General features: G+C 34.1%; 1 protein-coding gene across 1 annotated transcript; it reads right to left on the bottom strand.

Annotated features, from left to right (window-relative positions):
- Positions 1 to 754: 754 nt before the first annotated feature.
- LOC106779261 (DNA-directed RNA polymerase V subunit 1) lies at positions 755 to 18,012 on the bottom strand. Its single transcript, XM_014667341.2, is given in 19 exon segments — positions 755 to 1,328; positions 1,575 to 1,689; positions 2,063 to 3,981; positions 4,298 to 4,438; positions 4,530 to 4,595; positions 4,597 to 4,704; positions 5,334 to 5,608; positions 6,369 to 6,508; positions 7,177 to 7,301; positions 8,766 to 8,841; positions 9,443 to 9,618; positions 9,721 to 11,601; positions 11,950 to 12,108; positions 12,651 to 12,818; positions 13,313 to 13,366; positions 16,426 to 16,541; positions 16,621 to 16,747; positions 17,240 to 17,344; positions 17,900 to 18,012. Coding segments are annotated over 18 exon segments (6,021 nt in total). The 5' UTR covers positions 17,321 to 17,344; positions 17,900 to 18,012; the 3' UTR covers positions 755 to 1,034.
- Between the last annotated feature and the right edge of the window lie 3,942 nt (positions 18,013 to 21,954).

Raw genomic sequence — 21,954 nt, 5'->3', positions numbered from 1 at the left:
TTGATATTATTTTTTTTAATGCATTTTCCTTTTTTAAGTGACTCGTAAATAATTATGAGTGGTAGATATATTTTTTGGTGAACTTATAATGACAAAATCGAGAAAACAATGTAAATTTTAGAATAATAATATTTTAACAACATTTTAATATTATTGTATCATTTTGATCTAAAATTACTCTATAATCAATAATAATAATCATAAATACCAATATGTACCAATCGTACAATGATACATAGATAATGTCAAAATATTGTAAAAAATAATATTGTCAAAGTATCATTATCTTAAATTTTATAGTCACATTTCATGTCATGGCAAACCATAATATATGGAAGATAAAATTGAGTTATATTGTGAGAATGAAAGCATTAAATATTTAAAAATAAAAGAAATGTAAAAATAAAAATAAGAATTGAGGAATTTAAAAATCAAGCGTTAAGTAATGGCAGGAGGGAATTAAGGAAAGAAGTGGGTATGGATCCCACAAGTGATAGTGGAGGCACCATTATTATTATTGCAGGTTGACCATAACATACATGGTTTTGGATAGATAGCGATCTAACATCTTTAAAACATTCAAGATTAGTTTTCAAAAGTATTTTATAACATACATTTGCTTATGAATTTTTTCATCTTTTTTTTCTTTGAATAGCAAATAGTTCTTTGAAAAAGTAATTTCTCTAAAAATAGATAGCAAATAACTGGAATGGTAAGAAAGTTAGAAAAAAGAATATCAGCTAGAATCTGAATGATGAAACTCTAATAAGAAGCATGTCATTTTGATATCGGTGGTCCAGTCAATGGCAGAATTAAAGGTTCAAAAATCATTACACCATGTGCAGTAATCAGTAAGAATATTAACATGTGCACAAAGATGCATGATTCCCAGGTTAAAAAAATTACCATCCAACTGTCACCTGTCACCGAAAAGAGGATAAATTTCCGATAGGAAAATTGGCCATGTATGCAAAAACTATTCATTGGCCTTAACTACGCCGCTTCTGTACAATTATGGACAAAAAGTCTCTAATCTACTCATTCGTTTCCACAGGGCCAGGGCCGAGTATTGAGGTCTGGTCAGCCGGTGTAGAAGCTTCGTCCTGCACTGCCATTCCACTCTGGTCCCCCCTTGGGTTTGCAGTTTGGTCCCCCCTATTACGGTAAACTCGAAAATATTTATTGACGAATGCTTCAGCAAGCTCTGCTGGATACTTCTTTCTTATCCGGTTATCCAAGCATTTACGGTAGGAAAAATCTTCTCTTCGACCATCTTTCAAAACCACGAAAAAGCATCTGCTATCCTGAAAACTGCCGTGTCTGTTCACCTGTTGCAAATAATACTCCCAACATTAGGCACAGGAAAAGATATAGGTAGACGATAATTTGAAGTTTCAGCTTCCGTCGCAAACTGACACATACGCAAGGAAATAGAAATGCCAAAATACCATCTTTCAGTACCAGGACCCAGGAAGTTTTGGAAAGAAACTCATTTATCTAAATTGATATTGATCACAACAATATTATTTATAAATGTGAATGAGAGATTCAATGTAAACAGAGTTAGGTGATACCATGACATAATCAATTCCAGCACCCATTTTGGTTTCTTTATCTGGGTGGTGCTCAAAGACATTCTCAAGTATAAATTGTTGATCTTCAGCAGCCAGCGGGTCCCCGTCGTTATACCTTCAACAGGAATTTATTAAAAAAATATGATCAAACTGCTTCAGCTTATGATACAAAACTCATAACAGAGAGAATACATCCGGAAACCACTCGAGGCTAGGGTAGAGAGTACAGCTAACACAAGCTTAATAAGGAGCAAAAATTTGAAGTAATAATAGCTATATTTGTAATGGTATTCAAACCAAAAATAACTACCAGAGTATTTGCTATGGACAGTAAAAACAGTAGAGCAGATGCAAAGGTTCAAGTTGCAACTTGCAATTCAGTGTACGGCTTGTATTATTACAGGAAAGGCAAATAATATCATGATTTTTTCTAGCTTGCCAAGTTATTATAATGGGGGAGTTAGTATTTACTGTCACAAGTAACTTACCCCTGTTGTTGCATGATTCGTCTGATAGACTGCATAATAGGTTCGATCTCCTTCAGCACATCCTGCTCCTCAGATGAATATAAGTCCAATCTCTGTCCAGGTGGTCTAGGTGGGCGATTCCTATTTTTCCAGTCGCCACCATTTGGACCCCGACCTTGTGAACCTTCAAAGCGATTTTTCTTGAAAGATTCTCTACCTTGCTTACCCCACTGAAAACCTTTCTCACTATCTGAATTAGCTGAAGCAATATGTGATTCCCATCCCCGTGAAGTTGAATTTTGATTTGACTGATTTTGGGAATCCCATGATTGACTTCCAGAGGATTTGGCTTTTCCCCAAGAGGTATTGCCAACTTTTGAGTCAGCTTTCCAATTACCTGAGTTCCAAGAATCTTCTTGGGGCTTTTCTGATCCACCATCTATTGCCTCAACTTTATTTCTAGCCCACTCATTTACTTCAGTTTTTTTCAAACTTGTTTTGTTTGCACCCCAAGAACCAGAGGTGGAATTATCTTTCTGGGTAATATCATCTTTCAATATACTTGAGCCCCAAGAATCTTGTGCATTTTCAGTTCCGCTAGCTGGTATTACCGATTTATTCCTTCCCCAGCCAGACCATTCATTAGATTTTGTGTTAGTTTGATCTCCTCTGCTTCCACTCCAAGAACCAGACACAGAGTTGTCTACTCGGGTAACATCTTTCCTCTTACCAGAGCCCCAAGAATCCTGCACATTTTCAAATTCACCAGCTTTTTCAGACTTATTCTTCCCCCAGCCTGACCATTCATTAGATTTTGATTCTATCTGGCCTGTGCTTCTTGCACCCCAAGCACCAGACTCAGAATTGTCTACTTGGGTAACATCTTTCCTCTTACCAGAGCCCCAAGAATCCTGCACATTTTCAAATTCACTAGCTTTTTCAGATTTATTCTTCCCCCACCCTGACCATTCATTAGATTTTGATTCTATCTGGCCTTTGCTGCTTGCACCCCAGGCACCAGACTCAGAATTGCCATTTTGGGTATCATTCAATTTACTTGATCCCCAAGAATCTTCTCTTACATTTTTAGATCCTCCAGATTGCATTTCTGATTGATTTCTTCCCCAGCCTGACCATTCATTAGATTTTGCTTTTGTCTGATCTCTTCTGTTTCCACCCCAAGAACCATGTGCGGAGTTGTCTACTTGGGTAACATCATCTTTCCCCTTGTCAGAGCCCCAGGAATCTCGCACATTTTCTGATCCACCAGTTGGTATTTCAGACTTATTATTTCCCCATCCAGACCATTCATTAGATTTTGCTTTTGTCTGACCTGTGTTTCCTGCATCCCAAGCACTAGAACCAATATTGTTTTTTCGTACATCATCTTTCAATTTACTCGAGTCCCAAGAATCTTTTTCAGATCCACTAGCAAGTATTTCAGACTTATTATTCTTTCCCCAGTCATTAGATTTTGTTTCTGTATGATCTGTTCTGTTTGCACCCCAACCACCAGATGCAAAATTGTCTTCTTGGGTTACATCTTTCCTCCTACCAGAGCCCCAAGAGCCTTGCATATTTTCGGTTCCACTGGCTGGTGTTTCAGAATTATTGTTTCCCCAGCCAGACCATTCATTAGAATTTGTGTTTGCCTGACCTGTTATGTTTGCACCCCAACCATTTGATTTTGATTCAGTCTGATTTAAATTTACATCCCAACCATTGGATGTTGAATCATTCAGTACTTCAGGATTGTCTTCGAAGAAGGCCTCAAAACCAGAGTTATGTGGTGAGGACATTTCCAAATCCAAATTTTCTTCCAGAAAATCATCAATATCTTCACCCAAACAAGCATCAGTTTCTTCTTCCCCATCAGTACGACCTCCAACCATGTGAAGAAAACTGTAAACATCCATCCCTTTAATTTCACTTGATCTTATCTGCAAAAAAACAAATGTCAACATTCAAATAATGCTTATCCAGAACTCCAATTACTAAAAACAAACTCAAGAGAAAAGAAACTTGCACTTATAATTCTGAGATTGGTACAAGTTACAAGATTCTGTATACAGCAACTACACATAGACTACAGAAACTCATCTAACTTTATGGGATCAATTACTACAACCTAACAGTGACAGCTGTAAGAAACAACTTTAAGAGAACACAATACATAATGATGGTTGTAACTAACCAACTAACTGATTAAAGGAGTTGTACACTCATAAGTATTAAACCTGAGTATGATAAAAATACCTTATTTGCATCCCAAACAACATCAAATTTTGATCCTGTACCAACTGCCACATGTTTACCCCAGGAACAGGATGCAACTACGCTTGACAGAGAGTCANTATGACATTTCGCAGCAGCTCGCTCAAAACATTTTTTAGGTGTCTGCATATATAGTGTAACATTCACCAAGTAAGAATAATAATAATAACCCAATACACCTCACGATACAACAATTAACAAGGTAGCAACTTACAAAGAGTGTTGCATCTGTGAATGGTACTTGAATATTTAGTTGTCGACAGAGGGCTTTATATCCCCCTGGTGTTAAAGCCGACCAGGTTCCCACCACATGTCATACTACTAGCTAACAAAATTAGATGCTCTCTAAGAACACCTTTTGCCACCATTTTCACAGATGCCGCAACACGCTGCAAGTAGGTACAGAAGGATAAGATGGGTACAAAAGATTTACTAATGGGGGCTACTAAACATTGTATAATGATCAAATCTTTCATATTCACAACAAAATCAGACTCCGATATATACGAGAAGGGCAAAAATTGCATATCACCACAAAATCTAACAATGTAGTTTGATTTTCAACTGATTGTTTTCCTAATATTAGAATCAAATAAGATAGAAATACAATTCAGTTTTGTTCTTTGTTTTATGTTTTGGGCATTGCGTCTTTAGTCTGAGCTGCAGTCCATTTGATGCAATATACTTATCATTAATAATTTTCATTTTCCTGGATATAGGCTTTTACTTTCTATAGACAGGATTTCAGTGCTAAAGCAAAACTTCTAGGCACCAAATTCTCAAACTAAAAGTATCTATTCTGTGTTCGAACTGATCTGACCAAAGAAAATACCTCTCAAGATTAGGACACCATAGAGATAGAGGCAAAAAGAACACTGCAAAAGTCTAACCAATTAGAAACATTGTGAATCACCTAACAACTCCGTCCATAAAAATACTTGGAGTAATTAAAAAGTGAGGAAATATCCGAAAGACAACCAATAGAGCAAATAAGTAAACAAAATTCAATACAACTCACCTGAATCGCTTGATCAAAAGTGCAAGATATCCCCAACAATTCTTGAATCTGCTTAATAGCGTATGGCATTGAACGCCTGGTATCAATCAAATGAAGAACAGGAAGGCAGGAATCAAGTACAATCCTCCAAGCATCACCACTCTGCTTGACTACTTCCTTCTCAAGAATAATATCCAGTGCCAGTTCACCATTAGAAGATTTATAAGGGTTTCTAACCCATGTGTTTGTATCCGGACTAACCCAAATTATACTTGCAGAGCTAATGCGTGGGTCTCCTGCTTATTAGTAAGAGGAAAATCAGAAACATTACTAAGACAGAAATATGTGATCTAAGCAATGTATGCATTCAAAATTAAGAATGCAACAAAACATATGACAGACCACATATAAAAACTGACGGCCAACAAATTTAAACAAGAAATAAACAGTTGACAGAAGATCATATCTGAAAGGAATAAGCAAGTCTTTAGATTGCAAAACATTAGCGTGTGGAAAGGATAGATACGGCCAATGAATTTGAATGCAGGAGAGGTCCTCTAGCAACTAATTTGTTACTTTTGAGCATGCCAGTGGGGATATGAGAGTAACTAGCTAGTGGTAATTCTAGTGCATGAAGAAAATGGTTAAGAACTTACAAGAGCTATCTTCCAAGAACACTATGTTTTCATGATTCAGGGATATTATCCAGTACACAAGATATTTATTTAAAATGGGCCAATCGGTAAAAAAATTTGATGTTTGATATTCTGTTTCAGGCTTCCTACTTGTAAAAACAATATTAATGTACTAAATATTGAAGTCTTCATGAAATTGTGGATTTGTATTGTACAGGATGTAGTATTGTATCAATAATTTACCGAATAATTAGAATAAGACTACCGGACAATTCAATTAGTGAACTGAGGCACATTTTATTCTAGTTCCTGGTAACCTTTTTCTCTTTTCCACCCTCCCTCCAAAACCACAGACATAGATTTAACGATCAAAGAAAATATAGTACTTCCTCTCCCCAAAGAATGATTGCAAGGAAAATACCTTGGATTATTGTATCTAACAGCACAGGGCAGATTTCTTCCGATAGGATCTTTACAATGAAATCAAATTCATTATTACGATCATCGACCCAAATGAATGTTAAACACGGGGCAGCAGAATGCGAAGCCGAGCAAGACTCACTGCCAAGATGGAACACAGATCAGAAAGCGATATAAATTAACAAATAAACAAGTCATAAAAGAAAGCATTTGATTAGAATGATGTATAAAGGAAGTATTTTTCCCTTTTTTTTTAGATTAGATCACCAACCTTGTAGAAATGTTTGAGAAAAATATAACACTATTGAATGGATGTTCAAATTTAGGGAAATTTCAACATTCTGAAATGTACCTTAGTAAAAAAAAAAAAAAAAAAAATCTATAAGAAAAGAAGATACATGTGTGAGACACCATCAAGGTAGAAATTTATTGACTGGTCCCTCTTGGAAGTAGTACTCCTAAACTGTTAAAAAAACGTTGATTGATACAAGCTCAGGGAATTCAAAAGCCCTGCCAATCCATAACTGCCCACTTTATATTAAATCCTACATATTTATTTCCCCCCGTGAACCTTGGTACTAAACTATTAGGAAAGAATCATATTTTACTAAAATGACAATAATATATTAAAAAAGTACAAAGCACTAGTTTTACAAAAAAAAATGTAATTTTGTTCTTTTGAAAGAAAATAAAAGTGCACCTCTACGCTACCACTCATATTGCAAGCAATAGATTACTTTAAGAAAGGATAAATATTTAAAATTGGATGGCGGAATATCAAATGCAAACGGAAAGAAATGAGGATAAACCTAAACGACAATTCGGTCCTATTCAGAAATTCATTGGCTTTCTTTCTCCGACTAAAGGATTTTAGTCTATCTGAGCATTTCTGAAAAATGTTGGCCATGCTGATCTTCAGCTCATCTAACATCATCTGTTCAAAACGATATCATTAGTAGTAACTATAATTACCAAGATATGATTAACTCAAAATTACATAGTATTCTCGTCTATGATTAAAACTCCAGAGGAATGAAAAAAATGTTCAATCACGTTTATTTATTAGGTTTTGTTAAAATTACAGGATGGTAGAGGGAGAGAATAGAGAGTCAAGAACGCAGAGGAAATAGAATGAAATTGATGTAGACCTGACATGATGTGATTTGTTACAGTGCAATGATGATGTGTTCATAAACCCTAAAGCACATGCCTTGCATTAAATGTACTAATCAAAATCCTGAACAAGGAATAAATCATGACATATTCGGATGGAAAGTAGACTTTAAGCCTAACTTATCCCCACAAAACCGACTTGTAAGATGAGGTTTGTACCCACTTATATATTGTGAATTGACTTTATCTTTAGTTAATGTGGGATTTCCAACACATCCACCTTATGTCGAGACATATACATCTCATGCATGGGACTAGACATTCATAGGTGGTTCAATAGCGGGTGGAACAATAGACTCAACCAAACATCAAATTTCACTAAGATTGATTCTAACTCATGACTATGATACCATGTTAAAAAATAGACTTTAAGCATAACTCAACCTTACAAAATCGGCTTGTAAGATGAAGTTTGCACCCACTAATATATTGTGAATTGGTCTTATCTTTAGTCAATATAGAACTTATCAATGAGCAAGTGCACATTGACATAGCTGGTAAAGATTGATCAGTCAGAGACAGTGGTTGCAGAATAGATGTCGAAAGTGGAAGAGGCAACGAAAGACGCCATGGAGGAAGAGAGAGAAAAACCTTAAAACACCAAAAGAGGAGTCAATACATGCCGCCACGCACAGCGGAAAAGGTAGCATATCCATGACTTGGAGAGGCATGTGGGAGTTCTGATGAAGGCATCATTGACATGGTGATCGCCTGGCCGAGATGATAAAAACCGTGTGATCACCCGTTTGAACTGACACTCCGCCAATGGTGATCGTAGCAACAACGACAATGATTGCAGTGGCAAAGGTGAAATAAAAAATTGGCAAAAAGCCTTAAGCTCTAGATACTATGTTGAATATAGAAAAAAACTAGGTATAGGATTAATCCCCCTTGTGTAGAGAATACTCATAAGGTAATGTATTTATATAATTAAGAGAATGAAGGTTAAGTGCATATACAAATGAATATGTAAAAAAATAACATAATTAACATAGACATGTTTCTCTAACTAACATAAAAAGCGATATTTCTAATCGTGACTAACAAAAGTATTATAATTTATAAGATACAATACATGTAAAATTGGACACTCTGGAGAGTTCTAAGACACTCTAAGATATAATCATGATTTTATTAGACATTTTCCTATATTCTAATAAGTTTCATATATTAAATGTATCATATGTAACTATAATCAAATTGAATGAAAAGGAAATAGAACAACCTCGTCCAGATAAATATGACCAACAAGTCCAGCATCGGTTTCAGAATTTCCCTTTCGCATCCGCTGTTCTTGGTATCTGCATACAAGTAACAGGACCCCAAACTAAACTCATTTTCTCAATAATATAAAATAGGCTTAAATAAGTTTTTAATCTCTGTAAAATTGTAAGAAATTTCTTTTCCTTATAAAATGTGTGAATTTAGGTTTTAATTCCTGTAAAATACTTTTCTATGATGTTCATCCCTCAAAATTTAAAATCACTATTTTTAGTCCATAATATTCATTTTAAGATTGATAAATAACTTATTTTATGGATATTAAGAGTTCTTCTTTTAGATGTCAAATGCTCACATTATATCACAATACTATTCTGCATCACTCAGGTGGTCACTTGACCTTTTGTTCAACAGTTAACTAGTGTCATAAAATACTAGGGGATCGAAAAGCATTGGTTTTCAATCTCAGAGACCAAAATCAGAGAAAAGAAAAACTTTCGGGGAACAAAGTGGAAACTCACTCATTTTGCAACGATTAAGAACATATTTAATCCTATAAAATATTAAAACTCCCTCAAATGATGAACAGTAGATAAATACAAACCGTATACTTGAAATCCTTTTTAACTAAAGCATGTGCAGACTAAGATTAAAAGGTACAATATTATAAGAGAAACTTACTCAATAATAAACTCCACTGATGCATCCTTAAGATTGACTTTTCTCAATTGATCTTTAACTTTATATGCTGCATTTTCACGACAATAACTCCCTCCACAATCACAGTCATTCAGGTACAAAATAACACGCCGATCAATAGGTTCATTCTTAAAATTGACCTTGCATTGTAGTATTTCCTGAAGAAAAAATGCATCAATAAAAATTTCAGGGAAAATCATTTATTGAGATATTAAAACTTAAACGAAGATTATCTTCATTCACTACGAGGAAATGTTCACCTTCATCAACTCCCATGAGGAATTGCTACTGGGACTAGCATCAAGGACAGCTTTGTAAGCAGGATTTGACATAGCAGTTGCTGCTAAGACGCCTACAGGCTCACCAGCAGGGAATAGGTGCTCAGTTTTCTCTAATCCATATTCAAACTGGATAATGGAATTACTGCAAATATTTCTAACAGTTCCATCATAACAGATAACAACATCCCGAAGAATGGCCATCAAATTCTTGAAGAGTGTTCCTGGTTCAGATAATCCCCTTGAAGAACGCACCATTATTTCCCTTGTTGAAATTGAATGCACCATCTCTTCATATGGATCCAAACCATTGAAAAAAGACCCTTTGAGCAACCCATACTCAGCAGAGGGATAACCATCCCCATCATAACAACACTTCACGTGAAAATGAGATGTTACATCTTCCACCAATCCTTTTGAATAGAATTTTCCCCTATCAAAAAGTTGCTGCCCTAGGAAACCAATCTGCTGAACAACCTTATCAATTGCAGATTTACTCTTTGAATCAATTAAATCTCCTAGTTTGGTTGACTTTAGAGCAAAATTAATAACAGGAAGTTCAATATCACGAATAAGCTTCTCCAATTGTTGCGCCACCAGCTCGTTGTAAACAGACCTCAGCTGATACAAGAGAGAAGAAAGTTTTCCTATGCTTCTGCTTATAATTCTTTTAATTGCCCTGGAGATTGAAAAATCTTGCAGGCTAACACTAAACCCATCAGCAAATATACTTTCCATCAAAAAAGGCTGCAACACATCAAAGAACTTTAGTGCCTCCTTTGGACCCTTGCTAAAGAAAATTGAGGCTGCTATTTCATTTACTGTTGCAGGCAGAACATCCCTATTAAAATCGAATTCCAAGATTTCACTCTCCCTAATCAAATATCGTCCCCCAGAGCAATCAAAACGCAAAGGGAGAGCACACTGTAACATTTGGATGGAAGTCCAATAAGAATTACCAGAATTGGCCTTCATCAAACCAGCTTGAGGCAAAGGTACAAGAAACATAGCCAATTGATTCGCTGCCACTCTATCAAAAAAACATCTCTTGACCAACATCTTCAGTGACAACAACGAATCTGTGCTTAACTGTAAATTCAAATTGCCACTGTGAGAGCTGAGCAGTTGATTCTCGACAGAAAATAACTCCACAACTTCTGCTTTGGCAGCAAGTGATTGTGGATAAAACAGATGGACACAGTCACCATCAAAATCAGCCCCAAGTGGTCCACAAATTAAAGGATTTATTTTCACAGTGTGGTCATCATGGATGTAAACAAAAAGTGCCTGTAAAGAGTGTTTGTGAGTTGTAGGTGGCCTGTTAATGAAGACAATATCCCCATCCATAATCCTCCGCTGTACTATCTGACCAGGCTTCAAATATATGTGACCCTTTGAGCCCTCCCTGAGTGAAAAAGTTGTCATACCCTCCTTGTAAGCAAGGCACAGATTTTCATCAACTAATTTCTGCAAATAACCTATGTTATGGATGTTAACTCTCTCCTGAAATGTTACTCGTTGGGCAACTTCAACCGGAATCCCTACTTCATTTATCCTTCTATAACAATCTCCAGTTATCACATTCCGGGAGGAAAAACCTGAACCTTTTCTTATAAATAAAGTCCGCATTTTCTCTAGCCATGCTTTCGTTGATGATTCATTAAGCTCTTTATTAACCCCATAACGTGTTTCAATAGCACGTGCTGCCTTAGAAGTGCCCCTAATTTGAAAATACTGATCAACAACTGACTGCAAATCATTTGCTTCCACGTGATGAGCCTCAAATGTTGGTTCTCCAGATCTACAACTTTTGATGATTTCAACCTTCCTGAGCAATTTTCTGAGAATTGTAATGGAAGGATCCTACAAAGCAACAAATGCATCAGTGACACATGCACTTTAATGAAGACAAAATCGAGCTCACAAACCAAGATATGAATACCCAGGTTAGAAAATCAAAGCAAGATCCAAAATATATAGGCAACCTAATTCATAATGAACTCTGAATGGATTTTTCATATTCATACATGAAATCATGGTTCAGAATTTTAGATTAGAACAATTGTCAAGTCTGGCTTAAAAACCTAAGGCAGTTTATCTGCTCTGGCAAATTAGGATAACAAAATTAAATATTACAGAAAATTGAATTGAGCATACTGAAAAACATTACTAGGGCAACATTTACTGACAATAGTATGTTCATTTTCTCACCGAAGCCATGACACTAACGCCATCTGAAACTTCTGGTACTGACAAGCAATTAGGTGGCACTGGAAGATACTTCAAAAGATATCCATCTTGAGGAAAATACCCTTTTCCAGCAAGCTTTCTTTTGGTTTCTAATGGGATTCTCTTAATAATTTCCATTGCCTGAAAGATATTTTAAAATCAAAATATTAACCAAAAGGCAAATAGCCAATTTCAATAGAAAGACATAATGAATTCAAATATTTAAGAAATAACACACAACAATTAGCCTGGAACCCTCAATTACAGATCATTGTAAAAGCAAACTAAAACATTTCAGGAGACGAACTCAAACCTCCAAAATATGCCAATGCCACGTGTAAAGAAGAAAATACAGTTTTGAAGATGTAAATAACAAATAAAAAATCATTCAATACAGAAAATCCTTCAATATCAAAATATGATGTTTGGGGCAAAGGATAATGCTAAATCCTACAATTTCTCACTTTGAAGGATGTCTATTTCTATACTGTGGCATGATAGTTTAAAGAAAAATCATCATGTACAAAAAGAATAAGAGAGAAAACCTATGTAGGCCTAATACAATGGAGGAAGTAAATTAAATTGGCACATAAAAAATCATAAATTGACAAGTGTCAGCATATCTGCAAACAAGTAAAAGAAAAAGTTATTTGAACAGTATAGTAACAAAAGTAGAAACCCACCTCACAAGGAAGTAAGGCTCGAGTATGATCACCCTCATAGCGATAGCCATATTTTTCTAAAAAACCCCAAAAATCAGGATGCATCTTGGATTTGGATACCTTGAGTGCTAGATAACAAGCCCCATCACTTGTTTTAACATCCCTTATAGAAACTTCAGCAGCATTAGCCTGTAAAGGTTAAGAATAAATACCATGAACCTTCAAAATGAAATTTTACAAAGATAGCATATTTCAATAGTAAAACCACATTTAGCCAACTATGATAAGAAAAACTAATTGAAGCATGAATTGTGACAGCAAACCAAATCAGAGGATAATGTACAGATATGTAAACCATGGAAAAAAGTGGAGAAAAGGAAAGACAAAACAATGCACGTCAGAAATCAAAAAAGAAAAAGCAAACTCCAGTCTCCTTGAATGTCCTTTAGATGAGAACAAACAGTTAGCAAAACATGCCAGGGTTCCACAGGTATCATGAGTTCATAACAAAGATCATAAAGTTCTATCAATAACAAAAATATATACAAACATTAAAATTAGAAAAATATATATGTATACATTAATATGGAAGAATCAGTAGGAAACAATACAAGAAAATATTTCAGGGTTGTAAATCCATATAACTATTAAGAAATTATATTGCATGATTTGTTCTTACTAACCTCACAACAAGGAGATACTAATCTCTGCACCAAGCCACTGCCTGATGCTGAAGGCTGAAAGATTGAGAACCAGTTAGATCAAGCACACAAAAATGGGAATAGACAAAGTTTGTATCCTCGTATTAAATCTAGCAAATAAAATGAGTGGTGGATTGATTACAAAAATCAAGAGATGAAAATTAACAAATCTCATTCAGGAGCACTTATCTTCAAAATAAAAGATCAATAACAAGAAAAAGAAAACAACAAAAATGTTTAACTGAGTTTCCCAACAAGTCTTCCATATCTAGATTAGGTCTAGTAAGAGTGAGATAAATAAGTTTCCCAACAAGTCTTCCATATCTTTCTGGATCAAAGAAAGGTTCACCTTGATCTACCATTAATTTTTTATTTGGATTCATAGGGCTATCTACTTATATGCACTCCGTCATAATTGTTTCTTCTAAGAAAGTTTATTTCCTTTGGGAAACTAGAATGCCTTCCTTTGATTGGGCCACTTCAATGCTTAGAAAGTATGAGATTTCCAACTTTAATCTAAAAGTGATTACATAAATGTTCCTTTAGTTGCAAATTCTAGCATCATCATTTCCTATAATAACTATATCAACAACAGACAATTAAGTAAACACATTTTCAAGTGAAGTATGACAATAGAAAACTAAATGATCTACGTCACTACATTTCATTCCAAAAGATTGAACAATGTGACTAAATTTTCTAAACCAAGCACAAGGAGATTACTTGTGACCATAGAGATAGATGTAACTTACAAACCAAGCCACACTCCCCATGAGCAACAAACTCAAGAGGTTGCTCAATGTAGTTGTCATGGCAAAGAAGAGGCACAATAGTCATTTTAGGTATGGGAGATGTTGAAGTATAATGTTTATTTTATTATTAATATTTATGTTAGGGGTTGAAAATGTATCACTATAACCAAGGCCATAGATCTAATTATATTCTTTACCCATCAATCTAGCTTTGATCAACTTCACCATTTGGCCAAACTTTAACAGTGTAAACCCAACAACTTTTGTCCAGGTGAAAGAGGAACTAAGTCCTCTGTACCATTACATTCAACCGCCAACATTTCATCAATCATGACTTGTTACCATCTAGGATGATCAAGTGTCTCTTTCACATTTTTAAGAATAGTAATGAAAGATACAGAGGCCATAAAAGAACAATAGGAAGGGGACAGATGATGATAACTTGGAAAATTGTGGAGAAGGCTTGGAATTGTTCAGGTGATAAAAAAGTTGGTTAGTGATGGACGACAATGGCCGATAGACAACGACGGAGAGCAGATGGGGTCCGCAACAAACGATGGCTAGCAACAGCAGAATGGTGGATAGTGGTGGAAAACTACAAAACTAGCAAAGTGGGCTCAACCCACTCTAATACCAACTTAATTAAGACTAATAATATGAGAAAAAGATCTTAAGAGATTGATTGTCTCTCAATTTATCTTTGTTATTTATAGAGGAAAATTACATCCAGGTAATTAATCCCAAAGAGTTAACAGCTCATAGGTACAACATATAGCAATTTCCAATACAACTTCTATCTACCTATATTCAATACCTATTCTAACAACTACCTATATTTAATGCCTATTCTAAGAAAGGCCAAAACACTGTTTTTCATATTCTCCCACCTTAGGTCAAAAATCTTGATGGGAAAAATTATATCTTGAGCAACATCAATTGAACTTTGGTTTCTAGGCCAAGGTTTCATGATCACTTGGAAAAAAGATGTAAGGGAAATCTTATCAGAAAATACTGCATAATGGCAATTGTTCTCGTGATATTGTGTTTTCATTGGAGGAAATTGTCCAAAACTCACCTTATTAAGTTAGTTTTGTGATGTTGAATTAAACTTAATTTTCACTTTCATAATGGTATCAGAATTATTTAGAACCTATTATAGTCAAGTTTGTTGAGCTTATCATATCACATGCTATTGGTTCCCCCTACAAATAGGTGAAAACCTCATCTTACCAAGTCATTTTTGAGAGGTTTAACTAGACTTAAATTACACTTAAAATAGTATCGAAGTCATTTAGAACTTATCCTAGTTAAGTTAGTTGGCCTTATCATGTTCCCTACTATCGGGTTACCCCTAGTCCCACACTTGAGACATTCAGTGCTCGATGTGGGGAGGTATGATGGAGAACCACGTCGAGTAGAAATATGAAAAATTATGGCATACATATATATATATATGTGTGTGTGTGTATGTGTGGGTGTGGTCACCTCACAAAGTTGGTTTGTGAGGTTGAATCGAGCTTAAATTCTCCTTTCATAAGTGGTTGCCCAATTAACTACAAAAGCTTAATATAGGACAAATGGCCTCTCTCACTTGTGAGCTTGTGTGGGAAAATCAGTTTCTCCAATAACTATAATTGTGAGATTCAACAAACAAAGTTGTATTAAGATAATCAACCAACTCTCCACATTGTTTCCAATCCTATGTTCCATGAGAAGTCCAAATGCATGGAAATTGACCATCATTGTATTCAAGAAAAGTTGTTGTCCAAGGAATTGTATATTGATGTTGTCGAATCCATCGATCAACTTGTAAATGTGTTAACAAAATCCTTGAGGGCCTTGAAGTTAATTTATTTGTTCCAAGCTCAATACATAAAATTTGTATGCTCTAACTTGAAGGAGAGTGTTAGAATAGGCTTGATATAGACTTAGAATAAGCTTTATTAAAAATTTGTTTTGAGTTGTACTTATTTGTACCTAGGGTCCTAGAGGTGCCTTTACATATTTTCCACTTTTTTCCTCTATTTCATTGTATCTTATATTAATATTGAGTTTCTAATAAATGAGATCTAAAAGAGTGTGGTAAAGCTCTCTAAACAATACTCTCCTCTATTTTTATTTTTCTCAACTCATAAAGAAAGATGGAAAATAAAAATAGAATAAAATAAACTCTCAAAGACAAATGGCCTATTTATAGTTATTTACATATAGGTAAAAAAGATAAAAAGCAAATCATATCATTAAAATCACTACTACACCCTTTATTACCAGCTAATTCATACAAGCTAGATAGACATACAAAAAGACGAAGAATGCCACTCTTATTCTCTTTGTCAACAATACCTTGTTTTTCCTCATTTTCAAGCAGTTTAAACAGACAAGGCTCAGCATCCGTTTCAACTCATTAATATGACTAGGATGATATATTGGAATTGGTAGCTCAATATATCCAAAGTGGCCTGAAAAGTAACATCGAATTTCTTAACTTAAATTTCATCTTTTTACCATTTAAAAAGGCAGTACAGAAAAAGAGCAAACCTTCACATTTTCCAGCTTCAGAAGTACCACAAGATTCACATCTGCCAAATTCAAGGGGTAGACCAAGGAAGGGATTTGACAGCTGACTAGCATGACTAATTGAAGAGTCACTGATCGATGCTGTACACTACCAAGGCAAAAGCAAACCATTTACCACCAAAGAGATCAGAGCTAATCAAATACTGAATAGGCCATAACCCTTTTATATTAAAAAAAATTGATTCAATTTTCCAAAAAGAACTTTATATTTAAAACAGTGATAAAGATCAGAATTTTTGAAAAAGCATGTGTATGTAAGCTAAAGTCAAATTTTTTTAATCCATAAATAAAAGCAGGCCATATATCTGTAACAACATGTATAAATTTCAGGAAATGTCAATAACAAAAATAATTGTTCAAATAAGGACCTTAAGGGAACCCATCATAGAACACTAAGAAAATCTAGCAAGAATTTCCTAAATCCCAAGCTAGCCATCATTCATCCTCGACATTGCCATTGACAGTAACAACATTGTCCACACTTAATACAAGATTATCTCATATGAATTAATTAATAAAGAGATGCTAACTTAAGGTCACAAAGACCTCAGCTGAAAATATGAATGTGTTTTGAGCTTACAATTTCCTTGCGTGTAGCCATGCCAAATTTGACTCCAATAACCACCCCATCTAAAAGACTTGAGGGAGGATTATCTTCCATTACTTTTGCAGTCAATTACAGTGCCTGATGATAGAAACCTCAAAGTTACAGTCATTACTTGTAAACCATAGAAATCTTTAACAGAATTACAGAGGAAGAGTAACTAAAACAATCAACGAAATAGAAAAGTATCAGAAAGATAACCCAACATAACTTCAAAGATACACTATAGCATGTGTTCCCTTTACTATAACATGACATTCAAATTTCAAAAGAAAAAAAAAAACAATAAATAAATAAAACACGAGTGAAGAACTAACAGGGCTCCCTGAAAATGACTACCTTATAAGAAACAGAATCACAACACAGACAAGCACGAAAATAAAAGCAAAAATTTAAACAAAACAAAATCATGATCATTCTTCTGCAACCAGCTTCTTAACTCATACACGAAACAAACTCAGTTCAATTCAAGCGTCTGACACAGCTAAACGCAAAACCTTAAACCCTAGAATATGCAAAGGCATCTGTAAACTAAAGAACAAAACAACACAATCGACGCGCCGAAAACATCAGAGAGAACGAAATGCATTGCATGAAACAAAAATGCAGACAAGCAGAAACAAGACATCGAAGTACCTAGTCGCTGTGAAAAACCTATTTCTCGGCTTTCAAAGGAGAAAGAAATAGAGAAGGAAGGAAAAGAGAAAACTGAGAAATGAAATCAGAGAGAGTGAAAGTGAGACTGTGAAATGAAATAAGGCATGACATTAGTTTTAATTTTTCTCTTTCAAGAAATACTTCTTAGTTTAATTTAATTTATTTTATTTTATATTTATTAAATTTAATTATTTTCTCAATTAATAATTGCATTTATTTTAAGTTGTGCGCAAATTCACCTAGGGAGTGTTTTTTCCACTGGAGAGACAGAAAATGTTGGAAGCTGAGTTTCGAGGTTTTGACATGAAATGACATAGTTACCCATGTTGACTCTTTTCTTCTGTTTTTTAGTTTAATGTATATTTGTGGTATTATAGGAATTTCGTCCGTGTTGGTTAAAGTGAACAGACACACAAAATTTGCATGCGGACCATGACATGCACATCTCAGTCATTTCATTCATAAATGAAACTAACCGTGGTTAAAGGAAACTCACCTAAGTTTATTAAAGTGGTTAGTGACTCTGTTTTAACCAAACAAATAGAATTTTACAAATAAGGTATATGTTATAAAAGTGACACCCACCATTCACAAGAATAAGTTAATTAGAAGTTTATTGGATTAGTTTACAAGTAAAATTGACTGATATAAAAAATTTTAATAAAATAATTTAAATAATTTATTTCATAATTAGTTTAACTTAATTTTCTTTGGATATTAATTTTTATATTTTATATTTTATATTTTTTATCTTTTATTTCTTATTATTTATTATAATTTTATAGAAACAGTTAGTTACCATACTATTTTCAATTACGTTATTTTTTTAATCTTTTATATAGTTTAAAATAAGTGTGTGTATATATAACATTATAAATTATAAATTGATAATTCATTACATTATATTAAATAAAGTTTGTAAAAAATAATGTACCAATAATTTAAATTAAAAAATAATAATAAATAAGAATTAAATTTTATTCACATTTATTATATAAATAAAATCATTTCTCCACATAAAAAATAATATGTACAACTTTGAAAAATAAAATAAAATATTCAAAAAAGTTATAAGAATTTCATTATTTTTAAAAATTATATAATTATAATTAAATAATAGTAATATTTAAAAATATATATTTACTTTATATAATCAAACTTATTAACTAATTTTATTGCATGTCATTTTATATCTATCAACTAAAACTCGTGCTTTATACTGGATTTGATGACGGTTTCTGTTGTTATTTTATTATTTTAATAAATATATATTATATTAAAATATATTTAAATATATATTATATTAAAAGATCTTTCTACGAGGAAAAAGTTAATAATATTTTTAATTTTATATTTAAATTTTGAATATAATTAACATAAATTAGTTAAAGGTTTAGAAAATCAATATTTATGTAAAAATGTAAAAAAATATTTTTTTTAAATATAGATATAATATGTGAAAAAAATATAAATTAAACTCTTTAAAAATGTAGACTATGCAAAAAATGTAGAATAGATTCATTAGAAATACAAATCAATGTCAAGACATATTTTTGGTATCTATAAGAAATTTGGATTTGTTAGTTAAAAACTTGTTAGAATCCTTAAAACACTTAGAAATGTATCAAAACTAGTAAATTGGTTATTGGTCATTGAGTTTATGATTATGCAGAATTAACTTTCAAATCTGTGATGAAACTCTCTTAATGATGTTAGCAAGACTTAGTTATTCTTAATTAATATGTAGAGATGTATATGATATAAGTTTGAAGGATTAGAAGTTGGAAGAGTGTAATGAAATTAGTAAGAAGAGGGGTTTTTATAATTTTGCAGTCATTCTGCAAAATTGTGTAGTTGCTAAGGGTCCTTCATGGACCGTTCGGCCTTTCCCTGGTGATCGGTCTTAACTAGATTTTTCTATTATGGAATCTCAGTTAATGACCGATCAGTCATGTACTGTTCTGATAATACTTGGTCATGTACTATCTTGATAGTACTCAGTCGTGTATTGTCTTAGTAGTGCTCGGTCCTTCAAATAGTGTTTGGTCTTGTACTGGCACTCGGTCTCTTGAAAAGAACTTCGTTCTATAGTCAAGTGTTTGGCCTAAGCCCTAAGTGCTCGCCCAAGACTCAAAGTGTTCGGCCTAAGCTCTAAGTGCTCGACCAAAGCTCCAAGTGTTCGGTACAAGTTATATGTATTATGTCCAAGTCCTTGGTATTCAGTCTTAGACTGTATTTGGCTCATACTTGAGCCCTACCTATTATATGGTTGTTCGGTCGTGTTCTTGAGTTAAGGGAGTGTCATCCCATTCGATTGTACAGAGATTTTGTAATCTCTTCTTCTCGGTCTTGTTGAATGGTGGGAGTGGTTTTACTGGTTGTATGATTTTAATTAAACATGTTATGAGTGAGTAAGTATGATGTTAATAAGTATGGCTTGATAATTCTAATGAATAGTGGAAGTATGATGTGATTTTTATAATATGGATATGAATTGAGAATTCCAAGGAGGAATGTCTCGGTGGTTGGTTGTGATGTGGTAATAGTATGAATGTGGTTATGCTAAGCTGGCGTTCATCCTGACATTCTAATGGTCACCGAGTCTCAAGTAGAGAATGGTGATGCATGTAGTGAGAATAGCAGAAGGCCCTAGCCTGGGCAGTATGTAGTACCTTGACCTAAGGTGTGGTATAACGGGCTAACCTCGTGTGGCAAGCTTAAGAGTTTTCCATGTTGCAGTAATACTGATGGGTTATTCCAGGTTACCACCCATGAGTGCAAGAACGAACGTAGCTACATATTCATACAGTCTGGACAGTCAGTGTAATAAGGTCAGTTATAATTTGTATTGTATGATTTCTATATATGTATGATTTTATTATGTGCTTGTATAAACGGTATGTTGGCATAGTTAATTAAATTACACTAGCTTACCCTTATTTCCTTCTTGTCATGTTTTCCCGTCGGGTCATCTTTGTCCTTGCAATGATCACCCTCTGGGTGTGAGCAGAGCGTGAAGATATTCTAAAGCAGGTGTTGGAAGAAGAGGAGTGTTTCTGTTAAGGTAAGACCGTTTGGTCTTTGTCGCAACCAAAATCGCGACGGGACGACGATCCAAAAAAGAAACTGATTTAGAAAAAAGTTTTGGAATCGCCACCATAGTTTATTCTGAAAAACTACAGAAAAACCATAAGGAGATAAGGCATGGTCTGCGAGAACCGGATTCTTGGTCCAAGAGTCGGGGAAGATTTTAACACCCTACAACGCCTGCCCAAAAGCAATACCTTTAATTAGATACGCGAATAAAAATGTGGTTTGCAAAACATTAAATTATCTCCAAAACCAACAATCTAAAGAAACAAAAATATTTTTTTAGTTTTTTGGGTCCGACAAGAATTGACCCTGCTCCTACGTATTCTCAATATGAGAAATCAGGGTTACGTAGTTCTAGCTTAAAAATTGTTTGTTGTTTGAGAATATGATTGTTTTTTCTTTTTGAAGATTTTTTGTATAAGGAAATGAAAAGGTTTTTTAGCACAAGGCTTACGCGAACGGTCGCACGTGTGCTATTAACCTTTTAAAATATATTTTTGGTTATTTTTATAAAAGAAGAAAAAAGATTTTTAGCACAAAGCCTACGCGAACGATCGCACGTGTGCTATTAACCTTTTAAAATATATGTTTGATTATTTTATTTTTTATGTATTATGAAAATATTTTAAAATAAGTAGATATTAAAAATAAGATGAGATAATAAAGAACAAGAAATGAAATAAAAATAAATAAATAATATAGGGTGTTAAAATGAGGAAATGGGGTGCTCAAGCTAAATTTAATTCTAATAATAGACTGGGCCTAAGCCTAGGTGGAAAAAAGGGGTGTGAATATGAAACAAGGGGCTGCGAACCAATTTCGTTTTTTATAACCGATTGGGCCTAAGCCCAATCGGAAAGGAGTGCAGCTTGGCAAAAGCAGGGGGTGCAGAAGCGTTTGTTTGGTTTTTAAGTTCGGCCCAGCGGCCGAGGCAGAAAGCA

The sequence above is a fragment of the Vigna radiata genome, unplaced genomic scaffold (assembly GCF_000741045.1).
Source record: "Vigna radiata var. radiata cultivar VC1973A unplaced genomic scaffold, Vradiata_ver6 scaffold_198, whole genome shotgun sequence".
Taxonomy (NCBI): Eukaryota; Viridiplantae; Streptophyta; class Magnoliopsida; order Fabales; family Fabaceae; genus Vigna; species Vigna radiata.
Note: the sequence above shows the minus strand (reverse complement) of the source record. Positions and strands in the feature narration are given on the sequence as shown.